Here is a 16992-nt window from a genome sequence, read left to right as displayed (position 1 = left end):
GTGTGATTTATGGAAAACACTCAGTAGTGAGGGAGCTGGGAAAAGTCAGGACCTGGTTCTTATTTCTTCAATGAATGTGTTGATCTAACGCTCCATAGCCCCAGGATCTTTAAGTGGTCTCCATTTCTAGTATGTACTTTTTCTCTGTCCTCATTCACTATTCCTCATTCCTTGTTTCTAACAGTCCCTCTTCCCTTGTGGCTTCTGTCCTGTGTATTTCAGGAGACCAGGTCTCGCCCATAAGTAAAAAAGCTCAGAGCACTGGCCCGGGTATTTTTCAGTAAAGTGCACAGACTTTATGAGCTTTACATGGTCTCTTCAGTGCCTTTTTCTTTGTTCTTGATAGTCTTTGCTAGGTTTTATTTTTAAAAAATCTGTTAGTCTTTGCTATATTATAGTTGGATGAGTTGATTCGTCTACACTCATAAACACACAGTTTCTTGTTATGCCTGACTTGCTGCTGATGTGTGGACAAGCAATAATGTGTGAAGATAATTCACTTTGGCCAGGAATCTGGGCGTGAAACCCCATCTTCTACTCAGGCATCCAGTGTCAACGGGACGGACGATGAAAAGGCCTCTCACGCCGGTCCAGCTGACACACACCTGAAGTCTGAGAATGATAAGCTGAAGATTGCCTTGACACAGAGGTAAGGCTGTTTTGAAGTCCAGACCTATTTTCTTCACCTTCAGCACTTCCTAGAAGCCTTTCTTGCTGGACAGGGTTTCAGGAAATTGGGAAAGAAAACTGGAACCTGCTTGGAGCATCCACTCTTGTCTCCTGGTGAAAGGCAGGCCAGCTGGCTTCATGGCCCTACTCTGGCCAACTACATCAACATCCATTTGTGTGTGAGAAAGAGAGAGTGTGTGGGTGTATGTGTGTGTGATTGTGAGTATGTAAATGGAGAGAGGGTGAATGTGCATGTGTTAGTATCAGAGTGTGTATGTTAGAATGTATGTGATTGAGTGTACATGTGTGGAGAGAGGGTGTGTGCCTGTGCATGTATTACGCACATGCCTGTGCTTTGTTTTGTTTTTGGGGAGCCAAATTTATCATTTATCTATAACATGGACTCTTAGCTGGGCATGGCAGCTCCCACCTGAATCCCAACAGTATGGGAGGCCGAGGCGGGCAGATCACTTGAGCCTAGGAGATCAAGACTAGGCTGGGTAACATGACAAAACCCTGTCTCTAGAAAAAAGTATTTTAGGTTGGGCACGGTGGCTCACGCCTGTAATCCCAGCACTTTGGGAGGCTGAGGTGGGTGGATCACGAGGTCAAGACCATCCTGGCCAACATGGTGAAACCTCGTCTCTACTAAAAATACAAAAATTAGCCAGGCATGGTGGCACATGCCTGTAGTCCCAGCTACTCGGTAGGCTGAGGCGGAAGAACCACTTGAACCCAGGAGGTGGAGGTTGCAAGTGAGGCGAGATTACACCATTGCACTCCAGCCTGGGTGACAGAGCAAGACTCCTTCTCAAAAAAAGAAAAAAGTATTTTAAAAACTAGCCAGCCGTGGTGGTGTTTACCTGTAGTCCCAGCTACTCTGGAGGCTCAGGTGGGAGGATTGCTTGAGCCTGGGAGATGGCAGAAGTTGCAGTGAGCTGAGATTGCACCACTGCACTCCAGTCTGGATGACAGAGTGAGACTCTTGTCTCAAAAAAAAAAAAAAGATTGAATTTTGAACATCTGAGAAATCCATGTGAAAACATAAACTATTAAAAATATGAAATCACACAAAATTCAGTCACTTTCCTATATACAAAAAAGTCACATAGAATATATATTTGAAGAAGAGATCTTTTACAATGTGAACTAGAACCATAAACTACACAGGAATAAACTTAAATTTGCAAGATCTATGTGAAGCAAACTTTAAAATGATTTCGAGGCTTATAAAAAGAACTGTTTAACAAATAGACATTCTGTTGGAAAGTGGCAAAAAGCCTTGATATTTTAAAAGTATCAGTTTCTCCTAAGTTGACCTGTAAATGTAACACAGTCCCCATAATGGTATCAATATGATTTTAATTTACTGTGTGAACGGTGCTTATGATTTTGTATCTTGAGAATGTGGTGCATTTCCCAAAGGCTGGGCTTCATGGTATAGGCTGGTCCCATGAGCACACTCAGGTCTTTCTGCTCACCTGGCCAGGGGTAGGGGGTCTCCCTCAGACTGAGAAGCCCCTCTCCTCAGAGTTGCCCATTTAAGAGCTATACTGGCCAGGTATGGCGGCACATACCTGTAATCTCAATACTTTGGGAGACTGAGGTGGGTGGATCACTTGAGGTTAGGAGTTTGAGACCAGCCCAGGTAACGTGGTGAAACCCTGTCTCTACTAAAAATACAAAAATGAGCCAGGTACGGTGGCTCACGCCTATAATCCCAGCACTTTGGGATGCCAAGGCGGGTGGATCATGAGGTCAAGAGATTGAGACCATCCTGGTCAACAAGGTGAAACCCCGTCTCTACTAAAAATACAAAAATCAGCTGGGCATGGTGGTGCGCGCCTGTAGTCCCAGCTACTCGGGAGGCTGAGGCAGGAGAATTGCTTGAACCCGGGAGGCAGAGGTTGCGGTGAGCTAAGATCATGCCATTACTCCAGTCTAGGTAACAACAGTGAAACTCCGTCTCAAAAAAAAAAAAAAAAAAAAAGAGAAAAAAATACAAAAATGAGTTGTGCATGGTGGCACATGCCTGTAATCTTAGCTACTCAGGAGGCTGAGGCAGGAGGATAACTTGAACTTGGGAGGTGGAGGTTGCACTGAGCCAAGATCGCAACACTGCACTCCAGCCTGGATGATAGCAAGACTCCATCTCAAAAACAAAACAAAACAAAAACTGTATCGTCATCTTAGAAGCTATCTTGGTTCAGGGTGCTGTAACAAAATACCATGAACTGGGTGGCTTAAATAACCTTTATTTCTCACAGTTCAGGAGGTCAGAAAGTCCAGAATTAAGGCACTGGCAGCTTTGGTGTCTGGTGAGGGTCTGGTTCATAGACCAGAGTCTTCTCACTGTGTCCTCATAGGTGGGGAGAGGAGGCAAGCTCTCTGGGGACGCTTGTAAAGACGTGGATCCCATTCATAAGGACTCTGCCCTCATGACCTCAACTAATCCTAGTTACCTCTCAACCTCCCCACCCCCTACTTCCTGAGACCATCACATTAGGGGTAGGGCTTCAATATATGAATTTGGGGAGGTCTCAAGCATTTAGTCTGTAAGAAAAGCTGTCATTTTGAAACTCCCCCCATTTTAAAGATGAGGAAACTAAATTCCAAGTGATAAAGTGACTCCTTGCCCAAGGTCACATGGCTAGTAAACTTTCCGTCACCTCACATTGCCTGTGTTCCACTCAAGGCTGCGGTCACAGTCTCTTCAGGAGCCTACCAGAGGCAGCCTGTCACATTCCACAGCCAGACCTGCCACAGGGTTGGCGCCCACCTCTCCAACTGCACTGGCCTGGCTGTGATCTGACCTAGGAATTCCAGAAAGCACATGTGACCCTTAGATCCAGCCGCCTGCCTTTGGACTGTGGCTCTTTGTCAGGTACTTCAAAGGACAGAACTGTGACCAGTCACTTTTCTTACCCATCAGGCAACTGTGAGAGCTTTTATTTTTTGAAGCAGAGTCTCTCTCTGTCACCCCAGCTATAGTACAGTGGCACGATCATAGCTTACTGCAGCCTTGACTTCCTGGGCTCAAGCGATCCCCTGCCTTATCCTCCCAAGTAGCTGGAACTACAGGTGCACGCTACCATGCTGGCTAATTTTGATTTTGATTTTTGTAGAGATGAGGTCTTGCTATGTTGCCCAGGCTGGTCTCAGACTCCTGGGGTTATCAAGTGATCCTCCATTCTTGGCCTCCCAGAGTGCCAAGATTATAGGCATGAGCCACCACACCCAACTGAGAACTATTTTTGGTTGCTTAAGTCACAATGGGCTGCCTGGGTGAAAATTTTTCACCCCTAAAAATAAATGTTTTCAATTCCAAGTTTAATGAAAAAGTGAGGTATAGGAATGGTCATGAAGCTATTTCCCTAAATTAGTTTAAATTCTCAGTGATCGGCTGCTCGAGGTGGCTCACGCCTGTAATCCCAGCACTTTGGGAGGCTGAGGTGAGTGGATCACCTGAGGTCAGGTGTTTGAGACCAGCCTGACCAACATGAAGAAACCCTGTCTCTACTAAAAATACAAAATTAGCTGGGCATGGTGCATGCCAGTAATCCCAGGTACTCGGGAGGCTGAGGCAGGAGAATCGCTTGAACCTGGGAGGTGGAGGTTCTGGTGAGCCGAGATTGTGCCACTGCACTCACTCCAACCTGGGCATCAAGAGCAAAACTCCATCTCAAAAAAAATAATAATAATAAAATCTCAGTCATCAACTCTAGAATTCATCAGATAATACATTTTATTATTTCCTCAGTCAGTGGGGTTTGAAAGTGAAATTACATATTTTCCAAGTCCTTGGGTCCTTGAGGGTGTGGAATGAAAGATAACACAGATCTATTCAGACACACCATTGTATTTACTTAAAAAAATTTTGAAGGCCTTTAGAAAGAGGACTGTCAGCCTGGCAGAAGCCTCCCCATGGGCTTGTCACATGCAGCTCTTCCCTGTCACCTCCAGTCACATTCAGCACCACAGATGTGGGCTGCTAGCAAGGAAACTGAAGGAGGGTCAGAAGAGAATGGTGAGGAGAACCTGATTCCAGCTTGGTTTCGTTTTAAATGTCCTCCTCACCCAGCACATAGAATCGGATGAAGCATGAGGACTTTGTGTGGACAGAAGAGGTGTCCCTCAGATGCCTGGTCTCCTCACACTTCCAAGGGGACATGGGCCAGCCAGGACTCCCTCCAGAACCCCCATTCTGCCCTCAGGGCAGGGCACTGATTCCTGTCTCCAAACCCTAGGCTCTCAGATCTGGATTCCTTTAAAGGCTCTGAGGAGACACGGGGTACAGTGGGGCCATTATTGCCCTGAGCCAAGCTGTTGGCTTCTTGCCTATTTAAACCCAGCGTCCTGGAGGTATCCATGGCTTTCATAGAGTTCTCGAAGGGAAGGGCCCCTGCTGGACTCCTTTCAGGTGGGAGCAGGGCAGCCAGGAAGGAGGAAGGGGTGGGCATTGCCCGCCTTGCAGCACTCGTGCATAGCTTTGCCTCTTCATTCGTGAAGAATTGTGTTCACTTATTTTTCCTTGAGATGGAGTCTTGCTCTGTTGCCAGGCTGGAGTGCAGTGGAATGCCCATGGTTCACTGCAACCTCCACCTCCCAGATTCAAGTGATTCGCCTGCCTCAGCCTCCCGAGTAGCTGGGACTACAATTGCACACCACCACACCCAGCTAATCTTTTTGTATTTTTAGTAGAGAGAGTTTCACCATATTGGCCAGGATGGTCTTGATCTCTTGACCTGCCTCTTGATCCGCCTGCTTTGGCCTCCCAAAGTGCTGGGATTATAGGTGTGAGCCACAACGCCCAGCCCAAGAATTGTGTTCTCTTCTAAGGTGATTCTTTAAGAAAATAGACTGCAGGGTGACATGTTCATACCAGAAAGTGGGGCCAGTCCCTCCTGGCCCTGTATCAGGGCAGCCGGACCCACCTGCCAGCCCACTGTGGGGAGAGGGCATGTGGGCCCCCAAGGGGTGTGCTTAAGGGTGGTGGAGTCTCCTCCCTCGGGTGAGTGGAGGCGCAGTGAGACAGGACGGCACCCACCTGTCGTCACTGCCCGTCCCCGTCCTGCAGTGCTGCCAATGTAAAGAAGTGGGAGATTGAGCTGCAGACCCTGCGGGAGAGCAATGCCCGACTGACTACGGCGCTGCAGGAGTCGGCAGCCAGCGTGGAGCAGTGGAAGAGGCAGTTCTCCATCTGTCGCGATGAGAACGACCAGCTCCGCAACAAGGTGGGTGCAGTGGGCCCCAAGCCCGGCTGGCATGAGCAGCAGGAGATGGGGGCACCCACGACTCTTTTTCTCCACCCCCAACTTTGCCCTCATCCCCATGGCCAGAGGAAGACCTGCTGCCTCTCCCACGGGAACATCCTTCCTCCTCCCTGCCTTTCTTAGGAGTTTAACCATGTACACAACTCACAACTGACTCGTTACCTTTTCTTTCTTTCTTTTTCTTTTTTTTGAGAAGGAATCTTGCTCTGTCTCCTAGGCTGGATACAGTGGCGTGATCTTAGCTCACTACAGCCTTTATCTCCCGGGTTCAGGTGATTCTCCTGCCTCAGCCTCCCAAGTAGCTGGGATTACAGGTGCCCACCACCACACCTCGCTAATTTTTGTATTTTTAGTAGAGATGGCTTTCACCATGTTGGCCAGGCTGGTCTCAAACTCCTGGCCTCAGGTGATCTGCCCACCTCAGCCTCCCAAAGTGCTGGGATAACAGGTATGAGCCACCATACTTGGCCAGACTCGTTACCTTTTCTGAACCAAGTTTTATAATTCCTCTTGAAGAGGAGAAGATAAACTGGAGGTGTCAGCCTTGTCCCTCTCAGAGTGGCATTTCTGGGGTTCAGTGACCCTCTGTGGAGGAAGGGGACCCAGAGAGTAGGTGAGAAACAGACTCGGGACACGAGCTGTGGCTGCTCAGAAGCCCTGCTTCCATTCACATTATTATTTCTAAACATGTCACTTTGGAGTTGAGAAAAAGATGATGGTGCTTGAGGCGTGAGGAGGGTGGGCAGGTGCTGGCCCCTCATATGCCCGCTACTCTCCACCCTTGACATCCTGGGATTTTGATTTGTTTGAAAATGAACCTGTAACCTTCCCTGTCATTAGTCACATTCCAGCTGGTTCACAAGGTGCTTTTGGGATGGCCAGACACTCCCCAACTGAGGTCTTGAGATTTCTCTGCTAACCTTGTTTTGATGGTGGTTAGTTCGCCCGCTATGAACACACAGGCTTTGGAGTATGCTCCGTCAGTGCAGGGTTTTGGGAGACAGGTCCCATTTAGATTGGTGTTCACTCCCCCTTGATCCCTGTTTCTGCCCTGCCCAAGTCAGAGGGCCCCTGCACCCCAGCCCTCTGTCACACTGTCTTACTTACCTGCTAATGCCACATAAAACTGTCTTGTGACATTTTTTCATCTCGGTGCTGAAAGTGCCGACAGTCGGGCACCAGGCCAATTGCTGACTTTGCACGTTCCCACCCGCAGCCTGGCAGATCTGCCTGCCAGAGGGATCTATTGCCCTTTCTTGCATTTTCAAGAAAAGAGCTGAGTTTCTCACTTTGGTCTGAGTCCGATAGCCAGCAGCAGTGCGTGGGGAGTAAAGGAAGAGCATCGCACACAACGCTCCCTTGGAGGAGTGTTACCCTTACGGGGTGGGACATGTCTCAAGCTTGCCTCCCAGTGCTGGAAGTAGAGGTTGGTGTGGTCTCCAGCGGCTGTGGTGGCTGTAAGTTCAGACCCCAGGGCTTGGTGCAGGATGCCTCTGGGAAGTGTCCTCGGTACCCATCACATCAAGGACTGCTGCTGCCCATTTGGGGGTGGGCTTCATCACTACAATGCTTTTGTAGTGAATGTGGGGTCCCTGCCTGCTGTTCACTCTGCACACACATTTTGGCCCCCAGCATCCAATGGCAGTGTGAGAGAATCAGGCCTTTGCATCTGTGTTCCACACAGGTCACCCTTTTGAGGGGTCAGCCTTGGGAAGGAAGGAAAGATGCCATCTGGGGATTTGCCATTCAGCCTCCAAGAAGAGGCCTACAGGCCAGCCCCTTCCACCTGCATCCACAGGGGAAGGCCACCTTGATTTATAATGTTCGAAATGTCATTGCTTCCCTTTTTGACAGCCACTGCCCCATGAGGTTGCTCGGTTTTCTACCCTGCTGGCTTAAACCCTTGAGATGAAACAGAATAATGCAGGACATGACAATAATGGTGTAAAAATTATTCTGGGGAAAAGCAGCTCAATCCAGGGGACACCTGTCCCTTGCTGGTGATGATCCTAAAGCAAATCTGAATCTTCTTCGTGGCCATGAGCGGAAACCAGAAGCCCAGGGCATCTAGAAGGCAGGTTTTATGACTTACTTGGCTCTGCTCTTGAGGTGCCTCTGTAAGGCCTCATGTGCAAAGCAGGTCCCTGCAAGTGGGACGGACAGCCCCGTGGTGGAGCTGTGTGGGCTTTGTTCATAGCCACAAAGATAAACTTACAAATGGATTAGTTTAGGGTTTGTTTTTAAAGGAAAACATAAGCGTAGCTGTGGTGATCTCTTCCTTAATGACTGACATCAGCTGTCACCCTTGCTTTACTGTGTGGTGTTTATTGAAGATTGATGAGCTGGAAGAACAATGCAGTGAGATCAACAGAGAGAAGGAGAAGAACACACAGCTCAAGAGGAGGATCGAGGAGCTGGAGGCAGAGCTCCGAGAAAAGGAGACGGTGAGTCACGGTGCTCTGAGCAGGCCCCTCGGCATCCTCTGGGCCTTGTGGGGTGGCACACAGCAGGTGTCTTGGGGCACATGACCAGCCCTGGAAATTGCCTGCATAGCAGTTCAGAGAGAGAGCTGGGAGCCACATCAAGGGGCAGACAGGCCAGAGCAAAGGCCTCCCCGTAACTTCTGCCGCCTCCCTGCTAGTCCTGTTCTATAGCCAATCATGCAGATCCCCAAGGGAGCTGAACACTTCACAAGACAGACATGTTTGGTATCTGTCCTCAGAAGTGGAGTTTTGCTACCAGATTAATGCCACTGGAGACCCATCATATAATCACTTATTTTCTTTTTAAAAATTTTTTAAAATGTATTTATTTTATTTAAGATGGTGTCTCATTGTATTGCCCAGGCTGGTCTTGAACTGGGCTCAAGTGATCCTCCCACCTCAGCCTCCTGTGTAGTTGGGACTGTAGACGAATGCCACCACACCTGGCCTATAGTCATTTATTTTCTAGGGGGCAGACAGTTAAGTGCGCACATGTTGGAGGCTGTGGGCATGTTACCAAACTCTCCAGGCCTCACCTTCTCTACTCATAGAACAGGAATCGGAAAAACATCTGCCTTGTCGTGGTGTGTACAGACTTCATGTGACAAAGTGTGTGACACACTTCACCCTTGGAATTCCCTGAGATGAAGTGTTTTCACAGTCGCTGTCATTGTCTCTGCAAACAGAACAGGTTCCCAAAGCTCCTTTCACGAGTGTGCACACATTGGTGATTTTCAAGAATATATTTTATCTGACTTTTCTGTTCTCTCTAAAATTTTTTTCCTGTAGGAGCTGAAAGATCTCCGAAAACAAAGTGAAATCATACCTCAGCTCATGTCAGAGTGCGAATATGTCTCTGAGAAGCTAGAGGTACGTGGGTGAGGGGCACAGCTGTCCTGGCTCAGCCGAGAAGGCACAAATGTCATGGTACTCATTTGCCCACCTCCCCTCACTTTCATACTGAGAATGGTAAAGGAGAGATTTTCTGTTCACAAAAAGCTGGCGGTAACTGCACACCAGATGGCAACGCATCCACCCCTGCCCCCGGGGCAGACTTGGCAGCACTGGTCTTTTGGTTTTTCCAGTTCTACGAGGGTTTCTATGCATCACCGTGGTATTGACTGTTTCCTTGCAGAACCCGGGTGGGGGTGAGGAGCGGGGAGGGGGTGGCCTGAGAGCCCAGGGTCAGGGTGTGGGGCCACCTCAGTCACTCCCCTGCCAGTGACCTTGCGCACTGACCTTGGGCAGGCCTTCCTCTCTAGTCTCAGATTTCTGATTCCTAAAATGAGGATTTTCAGATCCTCCTCCACCTCAGAGAGTCTCTTCCCTGCAGGCCCTCTGAAATACACATGTGCTTCGTGTAATTAACAACCCTGGGATTGGTAACTGGTTCCTGTACACATGTTCAGAAAAGTCTCCATGTATGCCCTCAACATAAAGCTCTTATTTGATATGAAGAATGCAAGACTTACTGTTAAGATTCACAGCTGTCCTGTCTTTGAGAACCTGCGTGTGATTTACCTAGATGTGGCTCTATAGGCTTGTGGGGCCCAGCACCACAGTCTCCATGGTAACAGCATCAGAGGGTGCACAGACTGGCTGTCTTTGAGTCACTGGCACGGCCAGTCCTTCCTGGCTGAGGAGGCCACGCCTCTGTGGGACCAGGGTAACAAGCCACTCTCCCATCTGTTCTGTCTCAGGATGGAACTGAAATGTGGTCTCTGCTAGCCACTTGGACGGGGATTTCAGACTTTCCCTGCTGCATTCTGCCTGCTTTGTTGGGTCTTGGGTCTTTGGGCCAGGTGTTGGCCCCTCTGCAGGAGAGCAGACAGGAAAGGAGGAGGTCACTGAAGTGCCTGCCGCTTCCCTTCTGAGGTCATGGTCACATGTGTGCTGGGGGCTTAGCATGCTCTAGGGAGCTTAGGCCCTGGCCCAGGCCCTCAGGTGGGATGGAGAATGTTTGTTTCAGCTGTGGCAGGGTTAGAAGAATGACTCTTGTCACTCAGTTTTCCAGACCTTTCTCCCTTTTGCTTTGCCAGGCAGCAGAGAGAGACAATCAAAACCTGGAAGACAAAGTGCGTTCCTTAAAGACAGACATTGAGGAGAGCAAATATCGACAGCGCCACCTGAAGGTGGAGTTGAAGAGCTTCCTGGAGGTGCTGGATGGGAAGATTGACGACTTGCACGACTTCCGCCGAGGCCTCTCCAAGCTAGGCACCGATAACTAGGGCTGGCCGAGGCCCGGGCCCCGCCTGTGAGTCCCAAGTGTGTGTGCGAGACCAGATAGCTCTAGAATGTTCTCCTATGTGCGTTGCTTCTGTAAATGCAGGCACAGTTTGTCGTGTTTCCAAACCAGTTGTGCCGTCCACTCACTCCTTTCCAGGATAGAAATCTCCTCTCACTTCTCTGGCCTTGTGAGGTTGTGGACAACTGGAAGATTCTGACTCAGGAATCCAGAACTAGGTCTACCTTAAACATTTATGCAGTTAGGGCAGGGATGTTTATATCTTTCATAAGGGCTGTTGCAACCATATGAACTGAAAAAACACATTTTCTAATCCAAATACTGATATTCTTGACACCAGGCCATCAGGCTCCTTTTATTGAATAGCATTCAGAGTATTTGAATGTCCACCAGGCACCAGCCCCGGGGGGCACAGAGAGAACAACATTCCTCTCCATCAACATCGAGAGGCTTTGAAACTACTGTTTAGTGGAGGCTTATTGAGAGATGGAAAACAAGCTCCCGGTGAGTGCATTTTTTGGCCCGGGAACCGCCTGCCTCTGCGATACTGGCCCCTACCCCCAGTTTGTATGGTTGCGACAGTGTTCCTTTTCTTGGTTTTAATTTCTGAGCAGATGATTGTGCTGTGCGAACAGCACACAGTGAGGGTGCCTTGCACAATGCCTGGCACAAAGTAGGTGCTTAATAAATATCTGTTCAATTAAACATGTACACAGAATTTAGTGTTTTAATCAAACCCCACAGCATAGCTGGGACCCTGTTGAATGATGCACCATCTTTGCTGTGCTGGGTAGTTATCAGACATGAATGTCACTGTGTGGTCAAAACCAAGCTGGGGCTCGGGTGGCCCTGGGGCAGGGAGGGAGAAGGAGAACCAGCAGGAGCTGGTCTGAGGTCCCCTGGAGCCCATCCGTGATGCTCTGCTCTGGGGCTCTCCGACCCTCGAATTGCCTTTTCCCCCAGGAATGGGGGCTGTGGCCTGGAAATTCCAGGTATAAGGGCTGCCCAGGGCTTGGGATCTAGGGTGAGATTCTCTTATGGGTCTGGACAATTGAAAAGAAATTGCAGACAATCACGCAGGGAGAGCCTCAGCCCTTGCAACAGAGGTTTCCACCCACCTTTTCCCCCTGCCTTTCTCAGCTTCTTCTAGGGAAGGGACTGCAGCCATAAACCTCCCCTGTCTGACAGAGCTGCTCAGTGGGGCCAGTGGGCCCGTGGGTGCTGTTGGCATCCTACCCTGGGAGGTCGCCCACGTGTGGCAAGATGTTTTGAATCCCTGGCCCCACAGATCCCTAAATGCCTTGGGCAGGGGGGAGGCTTTGGTGCCCCCTTATCCCTTTGAGAACCGCCTAAGAGAACTACTCCCTCTAGAAACCTCCCGTGGACGCAGAGTTTCTCCCTGCTGAATTTGTATTAATGAGCAAACAACCCAAGGAGGGAGGGAGATAGGGTCCCCTCGCAGGTGCCCTGGGCCCCCAGGTGAATGCATGAGTCCTCCTGCTCTCCTTCCCTTCCCCTCAGTGAGATGCCTCTCTGAGCTGGAGAGTCTTGTGTGGGATGCAGACAAGGGAAGGCCAGGGACCTGGGGCACCAAGGCACTTTAGAGAAGCCCCCACAGGGTGAATGGGGGCTTTGGTTGAGTACACAGGGCTCTTGGCAGACAGGAAGTAGAAAGTGTGGCCAGACCTCTTTGTGATTCGGCCTAGGCTGCTGCTGGCCCTGCCCTTTCCCCAGAGCTCCAGATGGCTCTCAGGACAGTCGGTAGCAGCTTCCTGCTGGCTGCACCAGGAGACCAGAGAGCAGAGCTGGCTATAAGTCGGCCTCCTGGGCCAGCAGCGGGATAGGAATTCTCAAGCCAGCCTGGTCCACCCAGCAGCAGGCTGGGTGTGTGGCTGCCTGGGAGCAGTGGACACTGGGTTCCGAAATCCCCCCACTTGGGTCTTCAGATGACCTCTGTCTGTGTATCAGGTGACTTAAGAATCTAGGAAGAGCCCTCTTGACTGACAAGACCATGCTTAGGTGGCATATACATAGCATAGTTACTAAAGCCACTTGGGCATTCTGCTAGCAGTGACTTTAGAAAACTCCAGAAGTGGAGGTGTAGAAAAGGTTGGAAGAGCCATTTCCACAGTGGGCTGCTGTGCAGTCAAGACCTATGATCCCAGCTCACCAACCACTGAAGTGTGTGGGGAGCCCCCTGTGGGGAGCCCCCTGTGGGCAGCAGGTGAGGAACTTGATTCCTCCTGCTGTGTGTCTGGCTCTATAGCTGTTGCAGCCCCGGAGCTAAGAATAGTAGGGACCCCTTTAAAGGGAAGTTGGGCTTGGCTGTGAAAGCACAACAGCTTTTACAGAGCACTGAAGTTTCCATTCCTTCTGCTTTCCTCTAAAGATCTTAGTGTCTCTTCATTTACTTTCTTTTAAATTAATGGCCCTGGAGCAACCTGGACGGTGTTCCCGTGGGCTGCTGTGACGTGCCCTCGTTTATTCTGGCATCCAGCCCAGTCTCAGTACTGTTGTCCTAACCTTACACCAGATGCAGGCAGAACCTAAGCTGCTCACTGGTGAGCATCGCAGCCGCCTGTGCTCTTGGAAGGTGCAGGGCCAGGTCTGCACTTTCAGTTTGCAGATGAGGTCTCCTGATTTTGGCATTTCCAAGACTGGCTGCTGTACCGTGATAAGCTTTCCTTCTGCCCCCATGAAACCTGGTGTCTAAATGAAGTCAACAAAACTTGGAACTCTTTAATCAAGAGGATCTTTAAAAATTACTTTTCATTCCAGTCAAGACCCAACTGGATACGGGTCTTGGGAGTGGCAAGGAAGCCTCCCTAGTGCTGCCTGGGGAATGTAAAACCACCAGAGAGACAGGTTGGGACAGTGTGGTCAGGCCTTGGAGGGAAAGGACCAGTATCCACACAAGATGTCAAATTCCTGTGGCTCCTCAGTTTCATCTGTCCTGCCTGCCATCATATTAAGGCTTTAATTGGGTTAGAGAACAGGGCAGAGACTGTCCCCTCGTTTTGCAGATGGGAAGTAGAGACAGAAAGTGACATGTCCAGGGTCACCCTGCGGTGACCAGCAGCGTGGACTCTGCATCCAGGTCTCCTGGACCTTAGTACAGTACCTTTTGAGCCATGCCACTCTTGTCCCTTTGGTGACCCATGAATGCCAAGAGAAAATAATTATATCCTGATAAGAGCACATTGCAATTATATTATTTTAATATGTGCCCACAGCAAAGGACAGTTTACAAAGGTATGAATCAGAATGACATTTAGGAATGTTTGTTATAAACAGTAACAGAGTTCCACTTTGAAATGATTCTGGTTTTGCAGGAATCATTCTAAGAAAGTTGGTTAAAATGGTGTCCATGCCTGTGAGGCCAGTTCTATAGAAAACAAACACACCCCGAGGTCTTTACTGGCTTCAGTGGAGGCAGAGCAGTATGTTTAAAACAAGAGGGAGACCTTGAGATCGCAGGAATGGAAACAGAACAGAGTTCTAGTTGGAAGCGGCCTCTCCACTGCCTGCCCCTTCCCAGAGATGCGCTCCTTTCTGGCTTTCCGGGGAGGGAGCAGCCTTGCTCAGTCGGGGGAGCAGCATGAATGGGACCTGATCAATACCCAGGAAGACTGTGCACAGAGGGCCATTGGTCTCCAGCCTGCGGGCTCCGTGAGCACAGTTCATGGTGATGGTGGGCAGGCGCCTGCCTGCTGTGGACTGCATTTGATACAAAACATCAAGTAAAGGGTGGAGCATAATACAGTGAATGTGCCTCCCAAAACTATCATGATCTGCCTGTTTTTTTTTTTTTTTTTGAGATGGAGTTTCGCTCTTGTTGCCCAGGCTGGAGTGTGCAGTGGCGCGATCTCTGCTCACCACAACTTCCGCCTCCCAGGTTCAAGCAATTCTCCTGCCTCAGCCTCCCAAGTAGCTGGGACTACAGGCGTGCACCATCATGCCCAGCTAATTTTGTATTTTTAGTAGAGACGGAGTTTCTCCATGTTGGTCAGGCTGGTCTCGAACTCCCGACCTCAGGTAATCTGCCTGCCTCAGCCTCCCAAAGTACAGGTGTAAGCCACTGCGCCAGCTATGATCTGCCTATTTTAACAGGGCTCTTTTTCTTTAGAAACATCTCCTCCTCTGTAGAAACCAGGAACAATTTTGGATGAGAGCCAACCACAGGATGTGCTGGGGACCTTATGATGAGATCTCACATATGGCCAGGTGCACCTTTGGGAGGAAGGCAGCAGTGATGTGACTTAGCACAGGGACTGGAAAGAGGGAACCAGGGCTGGGCGCGGTGGCTCACACTTGTAATCCCAGCACTTTGGGAGGTCGAGGCAGGCAGATCATGAGGTCAGGAGTTCCAGACCAGCCTGGCCAACATGGTGAAACCTCGTCTCTACTAAAAAAAATTCAAAAATTAGCTGGGGGTGGTAGTAAGTGCCTATAATCCCAGCTACTCAGGAGGCTGAGGCAGGAGAATGACTTGAACCTGGGAGGCGGAGGTTGCAGTGAGCTGAGATCGTGCCACTGTACTCCAGCTTTGGCAACAGAGCTAGACTCCACCTCAAAAAAAAAGGGAGCCAGCTGCTGGTCTTTGCTCATATCCAGAAGTGGATTGTTTGTTCCATTAGTCTTTCTGGAAGTTAAATTCTTTTGTTGCCTTGTCACTAGATTTTGAAGCACTTGCAAACTAGAAGCTTGCAGGATCAATGTCCATATATGTTTTTAAATGATATGCATGGTTTAAAAGGACCCTAATTTCTGAGTACATGGCTTCCCCAAAGATATTGTACATATTTTGGAGATGGTGGGGGTTTTGGCATGGAGAGGGATTCCTGTCTAGTCTAGAAATGTGTGTTACTTACATGTCTCTTTCATGCAACTGTCTCAAGAATATGGGTTTTCTAGTTTGCCTTTAAATGCTACTCAGGCAGGAAGGTGGCTTTGGTAAGATTTTTGAGATGGACGAAATGTTCTAGTGAGCTTAGGACTGGGTGCATGCGTGTGTGTGTGTGTGTGTGTGTGTGTGAACAGCAAAAGGGGAGGTGGGAGAAACAATAAGGAAGAGTTTTTATTAAAAGTATGTACACCTAAAAGGAGATTTTATTTTACTGTTTCTGGTGGTGGTGGTCTAATTTCTGGAATCCATTTACCAGAAGAGTTTGTGGGTCTTCTGTTGGAAGTGGAATTGTACAGTGCCCTACTCTCTGCAGAGCCTTGTGGCAAAGTGGTCTCCCAGGCCCCGGAGACCCCCAAGGGCACCTGGCAGGAGCTGACAAACTATGGCGGAGTCCCAAGTGGTGTGTGTTTTGGCAAGTGATGGGCAGGACTGATGATCCACAGCTGTGGGGCTGTGTTACTGTTTTACCTTCTTGTACTGCTTTTCATAGAAAGTCCTGACTTTACATCAATTGTGAGAGCAGTGTCTTCTGATGTGACAGGAAAGAAGACATTCCTTGCATCAAATGTAAGAGTTTAATATAAGAGTGGAGTAGATAAGTGAACCCTCCCACAAGTACTGTGTGTTTCCCTTTTTAAATGCTTTTTTGGTACATAAATACTTTTTTTTTACAAAGAAATTCCAGATAAGTGAGAAAAATCACCTGTTATTGCACCATCTAATTATAACCACTGTTAGCATTTCTGTTTTTATCTTTTCACACTTTTTTCTATGCATCTGTATGTGTTTTATTACTTTTTCATGGAATATAATCATATTATACATAATGTTTTATGACTTTTATCCCTTTTAATGTTATATTGTGAATAGATTTCTATATCAGTAAACATGTAATGACATTATTTTTAACCTCTATGTAGGTTGTACCTTGAATTCTGAGGTTGTTTCCAATTTTTTGCTGTTGTAATCAAGAACATAATGAAGTTCTGACATCTTTGTGAATTTTGCAGAATAATGACTTAGGATAATTTTCTGGAGTTATTACTGGCTCAAAAGTACGCACCTCTCTATCAGCAACTCCTTTCCTTCTGGGGCATACAGGACTTCACCCTCCAGCCCCCTCGTTCTCATTCAGAGTCCTATGACTAATTCTGGCCAATTAAATGTGAGCAGAGGTGACATATGAAGCTCCAGGCAGAGACTGAAATGCCCATGGGTAGTTCCGCAGTGTCTGTCTTCCCTTGCCCCAGCAAATGCTGATGTCCCAGGGACAGAGCCTCTGTCAGGCCTGGATCCCTGAGTGACTACATGGAGCAGCTCCCTTCTCCCTTCATGTCACCCTCACCTACCACCCCGCATGGACACGTAGCATGAATAAAAACTAAACCTTAGGCGTTAGCCACTGGGATTTCAGAG

The 16992-nt window shown here is 48.8% G+C and overlaps 1 protein-coding gene across 7 annotated transcripts in view; it reads left to right on the top strand.

Moving 5' to 3' along the window:
- Positions 1–11375, top strand: part of HOMER2 (homer scaffold protein 2) — a 103713-nt gene extending 92338 nt beyond the window's left edge. For 4 of the 7 annotated variants that reach the window (XM_008998485.6, XM_035303944.3, XM_035303942.3 and 1 more), the window contains exons 5-9: positions 510–649; positions 5747–5903; positions 8276–8386; positions 9215–9295; positions 10465–11375. In XM_008998485.6, coding sequence (XP_008996733.1) covers positions 510–649; positions 5747–5903; positions 8276–8386; positions 9215–9295; positions 10465–10653 — 678 coding nt within the window. In that variant the 3' untranslated portion in view covers positions 10654–11375. The remainder of the gene's footprint in view (positions 1–509; positions 650–5746; positions 5904–8275; positions 8387–9214; positions 9296–10464) is intronic. The other 3 variants (XM_002749176.7, XM_078326893.1, XM_054258293.2) reach the window with 1 other exon arrangement.
- Positions 11376–16992: the final 5617 nt, after the last annotated feature.

The sequence above is a fragment of the Callithrix jacchus genome, chromosome 6 (genome assembly GCF_049354715.1).
Source record: "Callithrix jacchus isolate 240 chromosome 6, calJac240_pri, whole genome shotgun sequence".
Lineage (NCBI taxonomy): Eukaryota > Metazoa > Chordata > Mammalia > Primates > Cebidae > Callithrix > Callithrix jacchus.
This window is presented reverse-complemented; position numbering and strand designations above follow the sequence as displayed.